At 33.7% G+C, this 21340-nt stretch overlaps 1 protein-coding gene across 6 annotated transcripts in view; it reads right to left on the bottom strand.

Moving 5' to 3' along the window:
- Positions 1-21340, bottom strand: part of LOC139992526 (nephrin) — a 132170-nt gene that overhangs the window by 74055 nt on the left and 36775 nt on the right. For all 6 annotated transcript variants that reach the window (XM_072013432.1, XM_072013431.1, XM_072013430.1 and 3 more), the window contains exons 2-5: positions 19087-19295; positions 12736-12852; positions 2995-3198; positions 710-861 (exon numbers count right to left, since the gene is read on the bottom strand). In XM_072013432.1, the coding sequence (XP_071869533.1) occupies positions 710-861; positions 2995-3198; positions 12736-12852; positions 19087-19295 (682 nt within the window). The remainder of the gene's footprint in view (positions 1-709; positions 862-2994; positions 3199-12735; positions 12853-19086; positions 19296-21340) is intronic.

Below are 21340 nucleotides of genomic sequence, written 5' to 3' on the forward strand. Positions count from 1 at the left end.
CCGACAGGCCCATCAATGTGTCGTCGGTCCTTCAGTTGAAGAGTTTCGTAGAAAAGGCCTACGTGAAGGGACAGAGGGCCAGGAGGCCACGAGCGGTTGCAGAACACGTGCGTGATGGGCCTAAGACAAGGGAATAAAAGGGAGGCTAAGGCAGAAAGACAAATTCACAGTCAGTGTCAGTGGAAAAGTCAGAGAGTGCGAGTTGCATTATCGAGATAGAGTTGCTAATGTTGTCGAGAGAGTGTGGTCCGCGTGTGAGAGAGAGAAAGAGAGAGAGAGAGAAAGAGAGAGAGAGAGAAAGAGAGAGAGAGAGAGAGCGTTGGATCCGTTCTGACGAGAGTTGCAAATTAATTATTGAGTTGTCTAAAGTATAGTACGTTATTGCGATTAGTTCATGTTAAATAACTATCGTTTTTTCTGTTTAATCAACATCTGTACAATCCATTCATTTGTAAATAAATCACCAACGAATTATTAGTATTTCCCGATACTACAGTATTTATAAAAATTTCCTACAAGTGTTTGATTATTTTTCAAGTACAACTATGATATTTGGTAGCTATTGACGAGATTAGTATCGTTAAATGATACAATAATGGATTTGATATTTATATACTCGCACTCTCTCTATTTCTCTTTCTTTCTTTCTCTCCCTTTTCACTATAATTATTTTCTAAATTTTATTACACCTTGAAAATGTTAATTTTACCGTCTGTCTGGCGTTCCTCAGCATCAAACTTCCTTTCGACCACGTGATCTTCGGATTTGGTCTCGCTCCAACTATCTCACAGCCGATCTCGTACGTGGTGCCTGCGCTAAATGGACGATTTTCTCCTTGCATGCGGACCCACAATGGTTTCACTGAAACACGCGTACCATCCATTAGCCCTCTTTGCTCGAAAGAACTATCAGTTGCAGGCAAGATTCCGCCGCGTTTATGGAACCTGTCGAGTGTTTAAGTAATCATTTCGAATGGTTCCACGGTTAATGGAAACCATTTTGCAAAAGTTTCCAATATGGAACATGGTTTTAGCAGCCTCCATTGTTCAATTATTTGTTAAACATTTGTTTTCTGATGGAGAAGCAGGATCGAATCTCGGTTTCATTAAGGGCAGTTTAAACACTATTCTACTTTTTTTTTTCTCTACCAGAAGTTGGCTCGATGACGAAATTGACTTTCGCTCGAAATTCTGTTTGCTGTGGCGGAGTAATAAGCGTAGTGGATGTTCTTTTTGCAGTGTTCTGTTTTCTTTTTAGGAGATTGGATTTTGTGTGGGTGGTGGATGGAAATGTGTGTTTTCAGGTTTAGTGTTCCTGTTTTCATTTGTTCTGGCACTGTGAATGGAGCGTGTTATTGTATACATTCATAGAGGTGAATTATTTACTCTTGGTGTAGATTGTTGTATTTTTTTGTATCATGTCGAATCTTGTTTCTTTGTATCGTTGTATCAAGTTTTAGAAGTGAAATGGCAGAGGAATAAGTGGAATTGAAATGTCACGTAATTAGGATACTAGATACGAACAATTTTCAAGTGTTCCTTCTAAAAAATTCATTTGACAGAAACCAAATTTTGCATACTTAATCTGGAGGAGTAGAGTCAAGTTTTTCTTCCTTACTAAAAAATGATTACATAATTTTGATTTTTTCAATTTACCCTAATAGGTACATATTAGGATTATTTTTGACTTCATATCAAGAATCATAGCACTGACACATCATTTTATTTTTTATTCTATACTCCAATCAGTATTAAGATTTCTAATCATGAACATGTATTTTATATATTTTACATATACGAGGATTGTCAAGAAAGTAACACCGTTTTGAAATAACAATAATACAGATGCATTTTAAGAAATTTTCTGTATTTGTAACTTTAGTATATATACTATGTTATTTTTCAGTACAACCAACAGCCCTATTTGAACACTTATCGTAACGTTATGCGAGTTTTTTAATATTTTCATCATATACTTCCACCGCCAGTTTACGTAACCATCGTCTTACACAGTCCTTTAAATGATTGTTTCTTGTGAAGCGTTATCGACCCAAAAAATCTCTAAGTTTTGCAAAAAAAAAGGTAATCTGACTCGTTCGAATCATGTATCATTTGCAATGAAGTCGCAGACGTTCTTGAGCTCTTCTGTAATAAAAGCACGAACCCTTACGATCACGTACAGTTTCTCTGTCCCTATTGAATTCTCATATTTAGACACATCGCCATTTTAAACGTACGATATGAAATATTATTATACGACGATATTAAATATTTAAACGCAAAATTTGGTGTGACTTATGCTCCCGCAGAGAGGACCGCCGGAATACTGACCACATACTGTATCTCGGCTGTATCCCGCTTACGTGTGTCATTTGGGTACAGCGAACCCACGGACCCGAGCTACAACGGGGGGGCCGTCGGGGAAAGTCCCAGGACCAAGATCTCGGCCTTTATCGAGTTTCGCCACTGGGCCTTGCTTACGTGAGTTCCTACCAGTATTACCAGTGACGGAGCTTACACGGGCCTCAAGTGGTAGTGAGAAGGCCGTAGTGCCAGTTACGACAGTCCCGCTAACGATTTCGATTGGTACTACGGGGGCCGAGATCAGTCGCGGGGGGTTGGCTCTCCCCCCTCCCGCTCTCGGCTGTCTGGTGTTGGACTCGTGGAAGTAATGGTTTATTGTCAAATGCTGACAAGATAGCCCGAGGAGGTTGCCAGGTGCAGGCTTAATTTGCGCTCGGTACGAGCTACGCAAATAAAACTACTTCACACGAAATATGACTTATGTTAATATATGAATGAAGCTAGGTGATCTTCTATAAGTGCGCTCCATCGTTTTACATGGTTTCTATACGTAAACGCATAGTACTTTCTGGACAATCCTCGTATTACAGAATGAAGAATATTTGCACGCTTCTGTTAAATCTTTTTATCTTTTACTATTCTATACTCTAATCAGCATCATGACTTTTAATGATGTATCAAAATTACTTACGATTCATATTGAGCGTGACAGAGCTGGAAATAGGAGTAACCATGTTGTTGTTGGACGCCTGGCAGGTCAAAATCGTACCGAGGTGTTCGCGACTCAGCTTTTCTAATCGCAGCACGTTCCGTACCCTCTTAGTTCCGACGGTTTCGTAAGTGTCGTCGAGGAGAGCATTTTCCTGCCACCACGTCACACGTGGTTGTGGCCGACCTGTTCGGAACGAAACAGAATGAACGACGTTCGAAAACGGTGCTTTCGTTTGCCACGATTCGTGCCTCGCTTCACTCGCGTCTTTCGTTGAACGCGTAAAAAAAGGATTCAATATAAATTCCATACATTCTCCATTTTTTACCTCCTTCTTTCGTCCTCTCTTTGTTAGTATTCGTTCCCTTTTTTCTTTTATCTTGGAACTGGCATTCTGTTACGTTTCGTTCGCAGCTATGCTTCTAATCGAATCAGTTTGCTGATACGTGCATGTTCCAGTGACCACAGTTATTTAGAGGTATATAGCTATATAAGTTATATAGAAGATGATAAGCGAAATTCGTGGATCGTGGAACGTTGTTCGGCAAAGAATTTTTAGGAATGCGTTGTTATTTTTCAAATACTGCGGGAATCTTTCGTTTGGAAGAAGAATCGGTAAAGAATGTTTAAGAATATTTTTTTTATTTCCTGCTCGACCAATAGCGTTAAGGTAATTGATCGTAATTACGTTCACGTGAGAGAAAATGTTCATTCTATCACGTTTATAAATCTTCTCAAATCTTTTTAAAATTAAATAACGACCTATTACTACAACAGGAAACACGGAATATCTCAGAGTACACTTAGACAAAAAACTTTTATAGAACATGCACATTCGCAAAAAAAAAAAAGAAAAGAAAAGAGAAAAAAGAAAAAATTGGACAATTAAGCGAAAGACATAGAAAACTTCGGTGGCTGATTGGCAAAAAAATCATAGCTAACAATTTACAACAAGCTGTTGATATATAAAACTGATATTCTCGAACCGATATGGACGTACTCCTGCCAATTATGGGGCAGAGTCTCGAACTCCAATATAAAATCAATAGAAAGATGGCACAACAGAAATTCGAGAGCCATTCCGAAGGCAGATTGGTACAACCCGAAGAAATAAATAAATAAAGAAACCGGTGTACTTGCTGTAAGAGAAAAAACCGTCAGATACAGCAGGTTACATCAACAACTGTAGAAGGATCAGCTTGACACCTTGGCCACGAAATTACTGGACACCATAGAAGAATGCGAAAGATTAAGGAGACTCAGAAATCACTTTCTACATGTATAATACAGATTTACCGACATGAGCTAAGTTATGTCAGGCTGTCTATACTCACATTTATGTCAATCTAAGTCATCACTAGACTGCGGATTTTTATGCATTTATAAAAAATTTGAAAGCGCAAAATTACAGAAAATGCAATGATATGAAAAAATATATAAAATAACTGAGCAATTTTACTTTTTTAACTATATTCACAAAAATATGAATTTGCATAAAGATCCACTGTCTATTCATTACAGTCTGTATTAAATCTTTTTTTGTAAAAGAGAGAGAATTTTATTAAAAATTAACACTTATGAGTTTTTAATTCCAATTGAAAGACAATCCAGTTAACAGATTAAAATTTCTTCATAGTTAGTCACCAAGTATTCAAAGCATGCATTTCACACCCTGCAACAAGCTTTTGCAAAATCAACGACTCATTTTCTGTTTTTACTCGTAACAGGTAGAAAAAATATATCGTACGCGCTACCCGTATTTGCGCTGCTTTCCCTTTCTCCCTCTCTCTCTCTCTCTCTTTCTCTTCCTCTCTCTCTCTCTCTCTCTTTTTCTCTTCTTTTTTTCCTCTGTTGATAAAGAAGGAAACTGACGCAGATATTTAAAGGTGCGAATCAACGACCCCGCTGGAAAAAGGAATTTCAAATCTATGTCCGATACCTTTCCGTATCGAGATCACAGCACCGGATCTCTCACCATACTTTTGTGTAGTTTGCTTCCGTTTTAATTTTTTGCTGTTGTTGCTTGCCGTTTGTTTATACATGTTGGCTCAATCAAGAGATAATAGAACAGGAAGAGTTGGAAAAGGCAGGTGGATACGGCCACAGAGATGATTAAAAGACACGCGAAGAATGATATCGAACAGCGTATCGACGTATTTCCAGATAGAGAACATATTTGCGCAAACTATGAGCGGCGAACGGTTCAATAACGTCCCGATGAAACATCCCGTTGAATTTTCATCTCATAATACATTTAAATCCTTTGCAATTTGTACAATTGGTCGGTGAATATTGGTTGCAAAATCGTATCTAACATTTTTTATGATTCATCGCGGGAGCGCGCTCAACGCTGTACTATTAGTATTTTCATCATCGACGTTGAATGTCTCACTTGTTTTTAGATGAGTCTTTTTTGGATGTTTATGAATGAAATTTAATATTCTGGCTATGTGATTACTGGATTTGAATATTTTTGATTCTGCAGAATATTTCGTTATGCAAACACTCTTGCATAATAGGAACAGTATTGTTAATGAACTTATTAGTACTAATAGATATTGTAATATAAGTTTGGTATAATAAATTTAATTAAATTTTACATGCACGCAATTGAAGTTGAAGCATATAACAAAATTATTCTATTATCTCATTCAGTGTAAAATTATAAGAAAGAAATCTATAATCTATAAACTGTAACTTGTTAATTTATTAATATCATTAGTTAATACTGTAAGAGGGATTATTTTTTTGTAACACAGTATACATACAGCGTCGCGAAAGAGTTATTATATAGTAATCATATTTGCTTTCGAGAGAAGCACACGTGAAGCAGCGAAGTAGTTGATGCACTGGTGAGGTGAATAAATAATTTTCTACATACGTATATATTTATATATCTGATCGAGAAATAAATTATATATCTGTTCTCACGATATTATTGATATTACTCTATGAGGCTACTATATAATAGTGTACCTCGATTGGCGATGAATTAAAAAAAAAATTTTGAGAAGAAGGTGAAAGAATATCGTACAAAAATGGAATTAGAAAATAATAGCGAACGAAATTAGAGCAAAAGTTCTCTAGTGGAGAAATTTTCACAGTCATTTTCTGCAGAAACAACAACAAACGATTGGATAGAATGCACAGTTACAGAAGCAGAACGATAAACGGTAATTTCATGGTGGAAAATGGCAGTCGGCAAAATATTTTGCGGCACGCTACGTGTAATAACGCCGGTGAAACAGCATTAGACACTTTGGATTATGTACCAACAAATACTCTGTTTACAATTTCCTATAAATAAATACCCTCTCGCAAATAATAAACGCGAGGAAATTCCTGGCAAGCCACGAGATGCAGTTTGCGGCGCGTTTAAACACCGCCGATGTGTGAAAGCGTGAATATCATCCGGGTAAGTATACGATCTAGTGTAAAGCATGTCTTTTGACGCACAGGGATGACATATCTCAAGGAAACTGCCGGTATGACGTGTGTTTTGATGCTAAACAATGATTGGGGTTGTTTAGAGTGATTGATGAAAGTAATTCATATTCTGATATGGCCCTCTCTTGCCTACGAAGGCGACGTAATAAATTCACACTTTGATAAATAACCACTGAATAATGTTTTTCGTGCTTATTAACACATTCGAGATTGACAAGATTATCTCCAGTGGCCGAATAGTACTGCAGTTGTAAATTATATTACATATATCTTGATAAATTTGCAATCCTGACCATTGTCACTATTATTATGTTCAGTTTTTGGTTTATTTCTATTCTGTTATTTTTATCATTTTCTTTTACCATTGGCTATTTTATGCTTTAGACACGTTATTTTACAATTTATTACTTTAATAGAATGATTCTTTTGGTAGCAATTCGAGAATTATCTGATAATGTAAAGTATAGATGTGTCTATATATTAGATGTGGCTAAATTTTTGGAGAATTCTTTATTGAGGAGAGATATTATATGGTTCAGGGTATTGTCCACAGGTCTCAAATGGGTTAGTACGAGAAAGCTCTTTAAGGTTTTTTAGAATCGTATATGGAAAATGGTAAAAATGATTTCTTCTTTTATACCGTCTGTGGCCATTGAAATAAGACTACGTATAAAAATTTTGCTTTTCTGATATTTCAACGCTATATTATTATACAAATAACAAGTTGCATTTGGATACCTAGATTATTTACACATTTACAGACTATTTTTACACAGACTATTTTACACATGATGTCATGATTACACAGTGCACAGTTTTAATATGTAAATTCTCGTGTACATAACAATTAATTTGATAGTAAAGGATGTTGTACAGCCACATCCATTAGAGTTTCTTTCATTGGGGAATATCCCTTATTCTCATAGTCAGGTAATTCATTCGATTTGAATGCCATTGAAAATATCTAAATCTTCCTCAAATCGCTTATACATTTCACTTATCATTATCATCTTCGTTTGAAATTTTTCCAAAAGACAAAGATGTTTGAATGATGGTAAAATAACGAGGATATAAGGCAAATAACGTTTTTCTTACTAAAAACTTTAAAGTTTGAAATTAATAGAAATGTGATCTAGTTATTGCAATAAAACTGATCAAGCTGACCTTATAGTACTTGCGCGACGTTGTCCTATATTACTTACACCGTGCAGATATCTAATTTCTTACTTACGAATAAATCTATTATATAATATTTGATGAAATAAAGTCATTTGAAGGAAATACAATGACGAAATAACGAATCGAAATATAAATTTATATTACAGTAGTATATGAAATTAGATTTTGAAATACAAGAATAAAGAAAAAAAATCTGAACTTGGAAAACGAAATACAAATTAATTTCACCATAAAAGGTGGTTAGAAGCCCAATGAAATAATTTCCATATTTAGAGCCTAATGCTCCCACCGAAGTAGAATGCCTTTGAGTAGTATTATTGCATACATAGCCAGACAACTTGAAGTAGTTAGAGATAGTTAGACTGAGTTCCTGTCTGTTTCGCTATTTCCTACCCTACTTCTTCGTATAATGCAAATTGTGCATGAATATAACAAGAGGCTGATACGGATGAAATTTAACATACAGCAAAAATGGATACATTTCTTGCATACGAAGAATTAAGAATTGATTTTCAATCCTTACGACATTCTAACCGTTTTTAAAATTTCAGAAGTTTAACATAATTACATAAAAATGGATAACTCGATTTCTTGAATATATAAATGTATTTTAGAAACGTTTTTTCTTTTTTAAACGAAATTATATATTACAATTAAACTATTTAATAAAATGGAGGAACTTTTAATTTTGTTATTTATTCTCAGCACAAACATCACTCGATTAAAATAATTAAAACATTCAAGAATTAATTCAACCATACTCGATACTAAATTTTTGAAAATTAAGATAATTAAAATTTTTAATTCAAGAATACACATTTAGAATTCATACTGTCAAATTTCCCAAATGGTTTTAACATAACATCATAAAAATCTCTAGCGTTACTCACAGAACAGTTATCTAACAATTTTGAACGATTACTTTAAAATGATCTGGTATGTTTAAGAAAACTATTTATGCGCGGTTAAACAACATATTTCATCAAACGCGACCATTAAAAAAATCTCGTAATACAACGGGTTAATAAATCGTTTCATCTGTAGTGCCTGTGTTTCTTCTCTCACTACATTTCTCACTTTCTGTTGTAAACTTTTTTTTCTGTGTTCGCCAGCGTGCTATCTTATAACCTTTACTTTTCTCAACGTGCTACGACTTTCTTCTTCCCCTTTCGCGTCTGTTTATAGATCTTTATGCTACAAGGGTATGCATGCTTGGAAAAGCTAGATGCGCAGATGGAAAAGACGCGACAAGATAAACGTGCAGGCTCGCGCGCACTTATATAGGGTGATCCTGATAACATGAAAGTGGCAAAATTTATAATTTGGAGGAATTATTAGTACAATTTGATTAAATAAAATTAATGCTTCCAATTAATGCTTCTTAAGCAGGTTACTATATTTACTAACAGCATGAAAACTGTTGAAAATAATCTTCTAGACAAATATAGATTTTATGTATCGTTTCCTCATTAACTTACTTTATTAAAATAAACTGAAGAAATATGCATTTCGAATAAATGATTTAACAAGTAAAACTTCTAAAATATAATACGATTTTCATGCTGAATATCTCGATAAATACCTTTCAGACAGACTGTAGCTTACATTTTTTACTTTATCTCTTTTTACTTCTTTTATCTTTAAGCTTACCGATGACTACTAATCCTTTTATTAGAATTTATTTAAAATTTCATTAATTTCTATTAATAATACTCCATCATTTTAAGAAATACAGTGTAAATATGTAATGTAAATGAATGAGATATAATATATGATAATTTTATCAAAGTTAATATAAGAAATATAACATAAATCTAATAAATATAGTATATAATCTTCTCGTTAGAATCTATTCAAAATTCCACTAATATAATAAATATAACGTTCATGTCCTCACGTTCCATTAAAAAATATCCTACTGAATTTCCAGCACTAATATAATACATAAACGATAAAAACGCAGAAAAGTAATAATTACAGTGTGTATTCTTTTAAAAATTACGTAAATTCGTACCTTTATAGCAACAACGAATAATTTAGAAATAACTGAAAATGTACAAATAGTCAAGTCAAATGTATCACCCAGTATGTACGCAGGAATATACATATTCGGGTAACAAGTAACGAACCTAACACGATGTACAGCTGTGTGCTTCATCTCCTTTGCCGGTATCCGGCACTATTAAATTTTCATTTTAATCATGCTTCTCTTCCTCGAAGCGATCAACTTCCGGCTGTTTCGCTGATGGAAAGTTTCACGCGCAAGGATCGCGTGTCGGTCGTGTTACATTGAGATTAAGCGTTGATTGTATTGCGTGCAAATACAAAATGGAATGTGATCAAAAATATTGATGCGAATAGAAATTGGTATCCCAACGATCTGCCGAAACATGTCGACGTTTCCTCATCTCTGACGACAGGATTGCCAAATACGCCAAACTGGTGCATTTCCGATAAATTTCTTCTCGCAATTCTGAGAAACACGTAGATCTTTTTGAAAAAATGAACACTCTTAACTTAAAAAAGGCACGTTTAAGTGTTAGAAAAATTTTCGAAGAATTTTGATAAATATTTGGTTTTTGCAATTGTTGAAAACATGAAGACATACTTCCCTAAATTAAAAAATTAAACCCCTAACTTTATGAGGCACATTTTAAACAATTTTTTAATAGAAAGTTTTATAAAGATAAGAATATTTTTGAAAGTTTAGGTAAATATAAAATTTAAAATGTTAGAAATTGTGTGTTAATAAATTTACAAATGCATCGCAATAACACGCACGTAATTAAATGTGACGTCTACAATACAAGACTATCGATCACTCATATAATCATTGAATATCTTACATTCAACGAAAAAAGGATAAAACATAACGTCGACGGTAATCTCTCGGGAATCCTCATGTCGATCCCGTTTCAACAAAAGATTATCAATTTCTATCGAGAAATTAAGATATTGAACAGAATTTAATAAGCCCAAGAATATAAAAATAGTCGCCAATAGATATAGTAGCTGATATGACTTTAAATAAAATAAATGATAATAATAACAAACACTCAACATAAACATCAAAGAATTTTCGAATTTCTTCGTCTCTGGCACTTCACACATATCTTTCTACATTCTGAAGCCGACCGTTTCAATGTAAAATTTATTAGCTACGTGTTTTAAGACGTTAATTCCATGTTCATTCGAATTTGCATGTGAAAAAAATCGTTCCTTTCCGTATTTTTCATACGTTTTTCTCTTTCTCTTTAAAAGAGGGACTATATGAGGTCAAGAAAGATTCAAGTATCTTCCTTAAAGAGAGATTAATCGAATAAAAATGATTCTTGCGTAAGTCGCGAATTTCTACCACACAATATTTATTTACATCCTCACAGTGTTTCTGAAATAAAATTTGTGCTTCGTTCCTTTCGTAATTTCGATGTATATTGTGAACCATATAAATTTACAGCTTGTGAAGAACGATGGTGATTTGTGTCTCAAGACTGTCTGCTTCTTTCCTCATTAATTTTCACCGTTTATATTTGAAGAAGCTTATAAATATTTATAAATTTATTCGAACAGAGTGTCATATATAATTAGGAGAAATTGCAGTGTATAACAGAAAATGGAAAAAAATTCATTGCTTAAAACATTTGTTATCTTCGCTTTGAAAAAAAATTGAATTATATATTCTTTATATAGTAATCAGTATGTTTATTATTTTCTAAAAGTATTAAAGGTTTCGAATGAAAATTTAAATGACATTTAACTTTAAATTTGGTTAAATACAGTGTATGATAGATAGGTGAAACGTAAACGTAATTGGTATCCATCGATAATAATGTAATGTCACAACGATTTCTAATCATTGTTTTCGAAAAATATATGGCCAACGAGAACAAGGTTTAAAAACCGAAATAATTGTACTTTTAGTAAAAAATTTTTGAAATAAAAGATTACGATGCAGGTTCTTTGTGTACTGAAGTCCCGAAGCACCTGCCGAAATCTTAACTCGGAAAGACCAGGTAGTCTATTTCATCGTGTTCAATTTCTCGTGTCGAAAAATCAAATTGTACGAGGCAAGAGTCGGAATATAAAGAATGCGTGATGTAGGATGGTAAAAGCGAATGAAACAGCGCATAAAAGTGCGATGGAGATAAAAATCGGTCGCCAAAGAATCTGCGATTTCTCATTTCTTACTGCTATACGATTAAAATTACATTTATATTTATGCGTTCATAGAAGTTTATTGGAAAATAGTATTTTAATGAGTTTTTCATGAGGTGATTTTTGTGCAAGAATTACGGAATTAAAGGCAAAGATGAAAGAGTGTCTTTGTCATTTATCATGGAAACAGAGGAGACAAAACATATAACTATAGTATTATTCTGAAAATAGAAATTATACCGATTACTTCGTATCTTTAATTCAATTTGTTCTTTAGCAACAAATTAATACGATGTAAAATTTTGCGAGTTTTGTAATTCAAAGTAAAGATTAGTGCAATAAAAGTAAATAGAGCCAATTATAAATTAAGGTATGGATGAGAGCTAACTAGAAATTTAATCGATGTATAGAGTACTATTACAACTAGACATACATCATAGGTCGTTATTTATTGTATCAAGGACGCTTGCACATCTCTATTGTCGCATACTAAAATGAGTCTGCCCGACTAAATTGTTTTACTAAATTACTCGACTAGATTTTGTCACGCACGCTAGGTTACTAAATCACTCGCCTAAATCACTGGATGTGCCTAAACAAGGCTTAACTACACAAATAAAGGAAATTATGATGTAAAATTGCGTGGATCATCTTGTAAAATGACGGCAACCGATGAAGAGAGAAGCGTAGGCACAGAAGAGGCAAAGTGAAGCGCGAGTATAATAGCGAGCTGAAAAAGTGATCAGGCGAAGGAATGCTGATCGGTTATTTCTGATATTTCTCATTATTTCTCATCGATTTGCGATTTGTAACACAATCGTAAAGATAGGCACTCATATTTGAAAGTGTCGCAGATACGAATAAGACCGATAAAGAGCGGTACTTCCCTTGCTACTGCATCATTTCGCTAATCATCTTTTCAGCTCTGTGAACCGTACTTACCACCAGCAGCAACGCAGGTAATATTCAGAGAGGCACCCTCGCTGTACGGGCCGAGCACGTAATAAGGAATATGAGACCTTCCGCTCTCGTCCAATATGCTAAGCTGCTCCGGCGGTACTGCAATAATTTCGCACAATAAGTTCGTCTACCCTTCGTTTTTTCGCGACTTACGCCAGCTCTCATCCCTTCGCTCACGCTGCGAAACAACTTCAGCGATGACGAAGAAATGGAATTCTGGCTCTCGCACCACAGGGCGAATCAATTTGCAAGGCAATGAACTAATGACCTGTGCCATCCGACGGATACTATGGATGGCCCATGGAGATTGTTATTTTTATTTGACGCAAATGAAAAGCTCCCTGTGGCACGCTTGAGGAGTCGCGTGATATAGAAATTATTTTCTAGGAGGTTTTTTATAGCGCAGTTTTATAGCTTTATAGGCAGCTGTATTTTGTAGCAGAATAGAAGTCTGTCTATGGGAATTTTACTTCGAACGGAGTTAGTGTCCGGTTTATCTTCGCAAAGGATAAAATGGTAATTGATAAGACATCTGGTAATGTAGGTTTGTTGTAGGTTGTTTACTTATAACTAAATGTAGATGCTTGTGCATTTGTGAGAAATTTAGGAGTGTCGGGATATAGAATATGTCTAGAAATAAAGTTTTCGATATGATATCTGACAGTGTTGAAAGAATTAAACGAATACTTGTCAATGGAACCTATTCTTATTTCACAAAAATTGCTTTTGAGTAAATAATTCATTATACTTATCCAAGACTATGGATATATACAGACTATGGAAATAAAATCGGTAGAAAAATTTCAAAGAAATACAAACCGAACGGAGAAGGAAGACAAAAAAAGGATCTCAATCTTCGTGAAATTTCCTTATTGTTGCTTAATCGAAGAAAAGCGCTCTGAACTCTCAGTGAAAATACTTCTTAATAAATAATCCATCATACTTATCCAAAGATTATTATATTATCCAAATGGAATCGGTAAGAAAAATTCAAAGAACTACAAGCCAAGCAGAAGAAGTTCAATTTTCCTAGAATTTCCTTATCGTTGATTAACCGATGAGAAATAGATATCGTCGATATCGAAGTCGCAATTTCGACGAGGCGAGCGTCGTAAAATCACCAATCGAATTTCGTATTTCCCCCCAATCCGTGACGACTTTCAGATAAAACTCGCCTTAATCGTCGCTTGCTGAACCGTAGATCCGGGTCAACAAGGTCGAATCCACTCTCTGTTTGCTCGGGCTAATTGCGAAGAACGGTCGGCAAACCTCGATCAACTCCAACAGGATCGAAGGCAGAGGGAGTGAATTCTCGAAGCAGTTTTGCTAGAAGAACAGGTATGAAGAGATGGGTGAAGAGGAAGATAAATTAAGAAGAAAAAAATATTAGGTTGTCCAACAAACTCGCAGTGCTTTTGATACACAACAAGTATGTTCTGTTATAATCTATATACTATTACTTAATGCCTATACATTTTAGATACATACTAGCTTATGAGTATATTTGAACAGTTACTATAGAAAAATTTTATGTGCATATTCGATGCGTTATACATATAAAACATTTTGAAATTTCATTAAAATGATTATTGTTTTCGATAGGCAATAAGTATGTTTTATTGGCAAACTGTATATTACCTAATGTACTATTGTGTACTATTACTTGATGCTTCTACATATACATGTATTAGCTTACGAAAGTATTTAAACAGTTACTACAGAAATGTTTTATCTGTTATACGTATAGAACATTTTGAAATTTCATTAAAATGACTATTGATTTTTATAGACAATAAGTACGTTCTGCTGTAATCTGTATACTATTACTTGACGTCTTTAAATATACAGACTATGTTCACGTAATTCTTAGCCAGCGTTTTTCTTGTAAATGGAATGCATTAGGAATAAACGAAAGAGGAAAGAGTTTTGTAGTTTTCTACGACCAATATAATAGCCTATATCATTTTTTTATATTTACAACATTTTCCAAGAAACGAAGATAACCTTTAATTTTTTTAATAGAGTGCTGTATATTTTTTGTCATACGAAAGCGTGTGTCAAGGCGAATTCATTCACGTGTCATACAATAATCGTCAAGGTCATACGAGGCCCGTAATGAAACAATTATTTGGAATATTATGTGGCATTGCGTTTACAAATATTTCTTATTGATACCACTTAGTACGTTAAATACGACTGATTTCTTGTTGTTATTCATTATTAGAATGTGATACTGAAGCATCATTAATATCTCGGATAATATTATCAGAAGCTGTCAAAAATGTTATTCATAGAGTTAAAATGTGCTTTCATACACAAAGAGGTCATATTGAGCGTTTATTGCACCCTTGTCAAGAAAGAATACTTGTAAACACACTGGCACAAATGTCATTTTGATGTGCTACAGAATTTTAGTAATCAGTTTATGCGTGCCACGAGGTGGAGAAGGTTGAAAATCACTACTGTAATGAGATATAAAGCGTCTATATAAAAGAATAATAAAAGCTGATTTGGACGAGCTAATGTTAAACTGGCGTGTCTATCACGGAGAAATTTTGAAAATTGTTAGGAAACGAGGTTTGAGGAGAAAAATGAATAAATAGGCTGTGTTTGGTATAGAGGAAAAGGAGGAATAAAGTAGCAGTTTGCGTAATATGGAAGTAAGAGAAAGTTTGAAAAGGATTATTAGGCGAAGAAGTTTGACGAAAAAAGATCGCTAAATGTAATTTCATCGATCTTGAAAAAAGAAAAAGAGATAGTTTGCGTATCTTGGAAACGAGGAGAAAATTACAAAGATTATTTGGCGAAGAAAGTTGGTAAATGAGATTTACTTGACTTGAAAGAGAGGAAACAAGAAAAGATATTATTTTAATCTAAGTAGCGTGAAATAAAGGAAACTTTAGAAAATAATTACCACGAGAGCAAATTATTGTACAAAAGAATGTAGGAATAAAATCCTATTGTTTTCAAAAGGTGAAGACGTAGAATAATGTGATGAATCTTGAAACGAAAAAAAATATCCAAAAATTATTAGTCAGAAAAATCCCAACAATACGAAAAAAATATATACGAAAGAGACATTTTTGACGCCGAAAACAAAAAACGACGAAGAAATAAAATTATATAAATTATGCAACATAGGACAGGGGAAAAATTGGAATAAAACTTTTACACGAAGAAAATTGAAGAAAAATAAAATGATCGTTAAACGAGATTTTGTTAGTTTGAAGATTAAAACAGAAAAACACAGAGAAATAGAACTGTAGTTTATGTATCGCCCAGTTTGCTTAGCGAGAAGTGTGTAATTGATAACATGGAGAAAAAGAGGAAAATGTCGAAGGTGTAGACGAGAGAAGTGGACGGTTAGGTAAAAGGAAAAGTCAGGGATTTATCAAGAAAAGAAGTGCGAACTGAGTGTACTGACAGAAATAGGAATGACTCTACTGCAAGTTTTTTTTTATTTCTATTTTATGTTTCTATGACATTCTGACTTACTGTATACTTTTCTGTACACGTATTAAAAGAGTAAACAATGGACGAAGGGAATGAGGTAGAATGCAAGTTGCGTGTTGAAGAAGAGTATATGAGGAATTCACCAGAGATATGGCGAAATATGCGAACAAATACAAATACAAATACACGGAGTGGCGCGGAATGTTTATTTTAAAATACAAATGGAAATTCTAAAAACATGTATGTAGAATCGTATCAGTAAATTGCGAATATTTATGTAGATTCATATTTTTATGACGGCTGGATAAAGAAATGAAACCTAAGCACAGATTTGTTTCATCCACTAAATATTATACTTTTTTTTCAAGAAGAATGAAGAATTGAGAAGTAAAAAATATTAATACAAGCTACAATAAGTCAATTTTGTAATTTATAATAATATTTGCATTTATAATATTATATTATTATTTGTAATATTATAACAAGTATTCATTTTAAATGTACTATACCTTATTAGTAGGATATTTTTGTGAATTCTATGAGTATGTCGAAAAGAATGGAATTTAAACAGTATGTTTAATTAAGCTTCACTTTGAATATTTTCTATAGTATATTTCTGTAATAATATGTTCATTCTATATATCATTGCATCTTTGACAGTAGAACAAACCAATCCCTAACGCGAACTTAAATATATTACAAATAACCTTATTCTTAAATATACTATGAATAATCACAATTAAAGTAATATGATGAAAATAAAATAATTATATGTAATTATGCCTCGATCTCATTGGGAGCATGTATTAATTCTGTCATATTTGTAGTATTAGCTTTAGTTTTCCCATAAATGTATAAATATATGCAAATAAGAAATACAAAAAAAAAAAAGAAAACAGTAAAAATATCTGACACTGCCAACATAAAAGTTGGTAATACAGAAGGTAAATGTTGTAAGACTTCTTCTACATATTAAAATGAGAAATGAGAAAAAGAAGGAATAATGAATAACAGGATGAGAAATGAAAGAGCACGATGACGAATACACAAACGAACAAGGGTGGAGGGGCTATAGGAAAAAAGGAAACGTAATAAACAAGCAAGCAAAGACAAAGACTTGACGATATTGCATTACCGTGTCAAAAGGAAGTAATGGATGCAGGAGAGTCAAAGCAGAGGAAACGGAAGAATGAGAAGATTAATGGAGAATGAAACGGACAGACACAAGGGATAGACGAAATACGTATATAGAAGGAGATACAAGGGAAAAGAGCGCAAAGGAAGAAATACGCAATAAAAGAAGGAGCAGAAGATGAAACAGAAAAAGATTGTATAATGAGAAATCATTTCTTTAAAAAATAGGGATTAGAACTTGTAAAAACATCGACAAGAGGAAAATAAATTTTCAAAGTGAACGAGACTTGATATGAGATTCTTATCTATGATTAAAATCTTTTTGGGGTATCTTTTTGACATATATATTCTTGTAGGGATTATCAGGGATGTAACATATATTGCTGCTCTATAGTATCAATATGTCTATTTGTCATTAGGCTGTAAACATTTATACAATTTAGTATTTCTATAAATATAAATAAAATAAATAAATATATATATATATGTCGGAGTAGAATTGTTTGAGTTTTGATTATGGGCGTGTAAAGAATCTTCGCCTGGATTGTTCATTGTAGTTTCACAATCAAGATAACGTTTATTAACACAAATACAGAAGAAATATGTTTGAACAATAACAATGATAACTAGACGCTGATGGCAATGACCTTAGATTCGATATAGCGAATCCACGGTCCACGGGCTCACTTTTATTAAACTCAGAATAGAATTTCTATACTCAAAAGTATCGCTCACAATGACGTTCTTTATATTGCTCTCTAAACGATATGTCACTTACCAAGGAGATCTCAAGAATAACTGAGTAAAGGAAACTTTCTTTTCCTTACGGTTGCGTTGGCTTTGTTTAACGTTGGCCTGGGATACCAACAAACTGTTACCGTTGCTAGGCAGACTCGCATAATTGCGACATTGCTCTTGCCCAGGGTTTGATTGTTAATACAACGTGTGTCTCACAATATTGGTACTTTTCTGTTAGGTGAAACATTCATCCCGTGACCGCGGCTACGCTCGGCGACCGGTTGTCGCCTCGAGCCTAAGCTCATTGTCTCAAGTTTCGAATGACTGTGTCTGGGTTATTTCGTGAATGATATTGAGGCTTTTCCAAGCAATCCCAACGGGTGATCCCGTTGTCCTTTCATCTCCGACATATATATATATATATATATATATATATATATATAGCATAATATAAAGATATAGAATCGAAATGGAGATTTTCTTTTTAAATGATCTCGTACAGTTTCCTCAGCCATAATTCTAAAACTTCATACCGATGTTATAAACAAAAAGAACACGAGTATTATATAGTGAAAGAGTGTGGAGCAAAACTTTTGCATAATAAAAAATTAATTAATTAATAATTTTCTATCTCAACCCAATCTTCATAAAACATATAAACAAAAAGCTCGCAAATATTATACACAGAAAAATATGGAACAAAATATTTCCATTGTTAAAAATTCAATGAAATAGTAATAACTTTCTGTCTCAAACATAAATTTTAGTTTTTATTCCAAAAGACATTAATTTATATCATTCTTCTAGCAAACCAACTCTATGAACGTTATAACATAGTATCGATGTAACACAGAATATATTATCGATTTCTATATGTTCAGTATCTAAATATTTCACGCCTAGATCGTGTCTGAAAATAGAAAGGGGAAGGAAGAAATAAATGTAAGGAAAAAACAAGCGGAGAAGGATCAACCACGAGGCGAAGATCCTGATCTGCTGAACACTTACTGATCACCGTGAGATTGACTTTGCTGTTCCTGGTCGGGGATTGCTTGAAATCGACCCTGCATCTGTAAACGGCGGCGTCACTCTCACGGACAGACTCGAGGATGAGTTTCGCGGGTTTCTCCGAGTATTTGAAGAAGGCACGTTTGTCGAGGCTGATATCCTGCCAGTGTTTTCCTTGTTCCAGGGTGCTTTGCGTCCTTGTGTCGAAACTGTAACCAGACGAGCGTCGTATACATGGTTAGCTGACGACGAAAGTACTAGAAGTTGAGATTAGGAAGACGCATTCCGATGCTCGATGCACTGGAAACTGTACTTGACAAGAGACTTTAATGGTTTTTCAAATACTGCTGAGAATAAATAATGACGCCGTTTGCTGTCGATTTGTGAGTACTGAGTTTCTCTTATAACAACTTTGGCATTGTTCTTATGGAATGATTTTGAACATCCAAAAGAATTTCTAAGATTTTGGGCATTGAATTTTGAAGTGAAGAGGAAGTGAATCTTTCCCTTTATTAGGTGAAGTGTATTTTTAATTGTATATGTTATATTAGAAGTATTACATTAAATATGTTAGAGAATTTTTGTGTGAAAAGAGGTTATTCATATCGTATTTGATTCTGGAAATTTTTATTTGGAAAGAGTTTTAACATTTCCTTTCTCGAAATTTAATTTTGGTTAAACGTATAAAGTGATATTTGTTCTTAATTTTATTAATTAGACGTTATGTATGAATATCCTATTAGTTATTCTTCTTTTTTTACAAAAGATATTGTTTAAATTGAAAGAATTCTTTATGTTTGCGTAAAATATGAAACATAAATTTAGCATCGTAATTATTCCTAACTCTATTAATTGTTACATTTTCATTTAGCGACAAATCTTCGTAAACTGAGTTTCCGTCCGTTTCCCAGTTTCGAAGGACACTGGTTTCACTATATTATTACAAATACACTTTCGTAGCATCTATTGATAAATATTGCGTTAAGCAATAAGGTATCATGTATATTACAATTTGTTACGTCCGGTGATTCTTTACGGTGGAGGCAGCCACTAGCTGTGCAACTATAATTAAGCGAACCGCAATAATCCTAAGGAACTATCATAAACTTAAACTTTTTGATTCTACCGTTAAGGCCGTTAATTGGTATAAAATTTTTAGTATAAAATTGGGAGAAAATTTTTCCCGGGATTTCCATCTGTAAGCGACCAGTGGTGCGACAACCAACACCCAGCAAGAGTTTTTCTCTGCAAGAGCATCGTCACCGATTTTCCATATTTAGTACAGTCAACATCTCTTGACCGGGCTTCCACCCTTAGATCAATCACCTATTTAACTTATATCTATACGCACCGAGCGTAACCATCTTGTCTACAAATTGTTGGAATAAAGTGTAAATTATAACCTGTCACCTGAGTGTTATAATCTATTCAACCACCTCTATTATCCGAAAGGAAATAGGGGATCGATCATTTCGTGGCGTCGATTGTATAATCGTAACGGGAATTTACGACACCCGTTGACACGCTTCCTCGTGATCGCGTCTTCCCGCGAACGGTTGAACACAATTGTTTGTAACATGTAACACATTTCCATCATTTTATGTTTCGAAATTCACATTTTGCAGCACTAACTCGGAATGATATTTTCGTACGATTATCAAACACTTCGATTACTAAATTGAATCAATAACATGTTAATTTCATGTAATATAATTCAATAAATAAATTTATAAAATCTCACTCTAGAGTATTTCGATTTCTGTGTTTGTATGTATTCAAATATAATCAATTCTTAAATTAATCCTGCAATGTACAACACCTTTACAAAGTTCTATTTACATTAATATCCTATAATATTCTAATCATATCTAATCAATATTCTAATCACGAAAATGCAAAAAAAAGGCAGATTTTAAATAATCGAACAACATAATCCTATCAACATGAAGAATTACTTCAATTGAAATCCACAGTGTCTCCATGTTTATCGACTACGAAAGACAATTTGTATGAAAACAAAGTCACAATTGAACTAACGTTATTATGCAGTGATGCTGTACAAGTCACAGGATACAAGTTACCAGTATTATTGAATATCTTTGTAATACGTATTCGCAAAAAGAGAGCCACTTCCGATTTCGATGATTTCGAAATGATTTTGTAGAGCTCAACATTTTGAACAATTTTTTCCTGGCGATCGGTTTTAGTTTTCACGCTGGATTGGGCTAGTAATAAGATTAACCTGGTTGCGCCG

Source organism: Bombus fervidus, chromosome 11 (genome assembly GCF_041682495.2).
Source record: "Bombus fervidus isolate BK054 chromosome 11, iyBomFerv1, whole genome shotgun sequence".
In the NCBI taxonomy this organism is placed as follows: domain Eukaryota; kingdom Metazoa; phylum Arthropoda; class Insecta; order Hymenoptera; family Apidae; genus Bombus; species Bombus fervidus.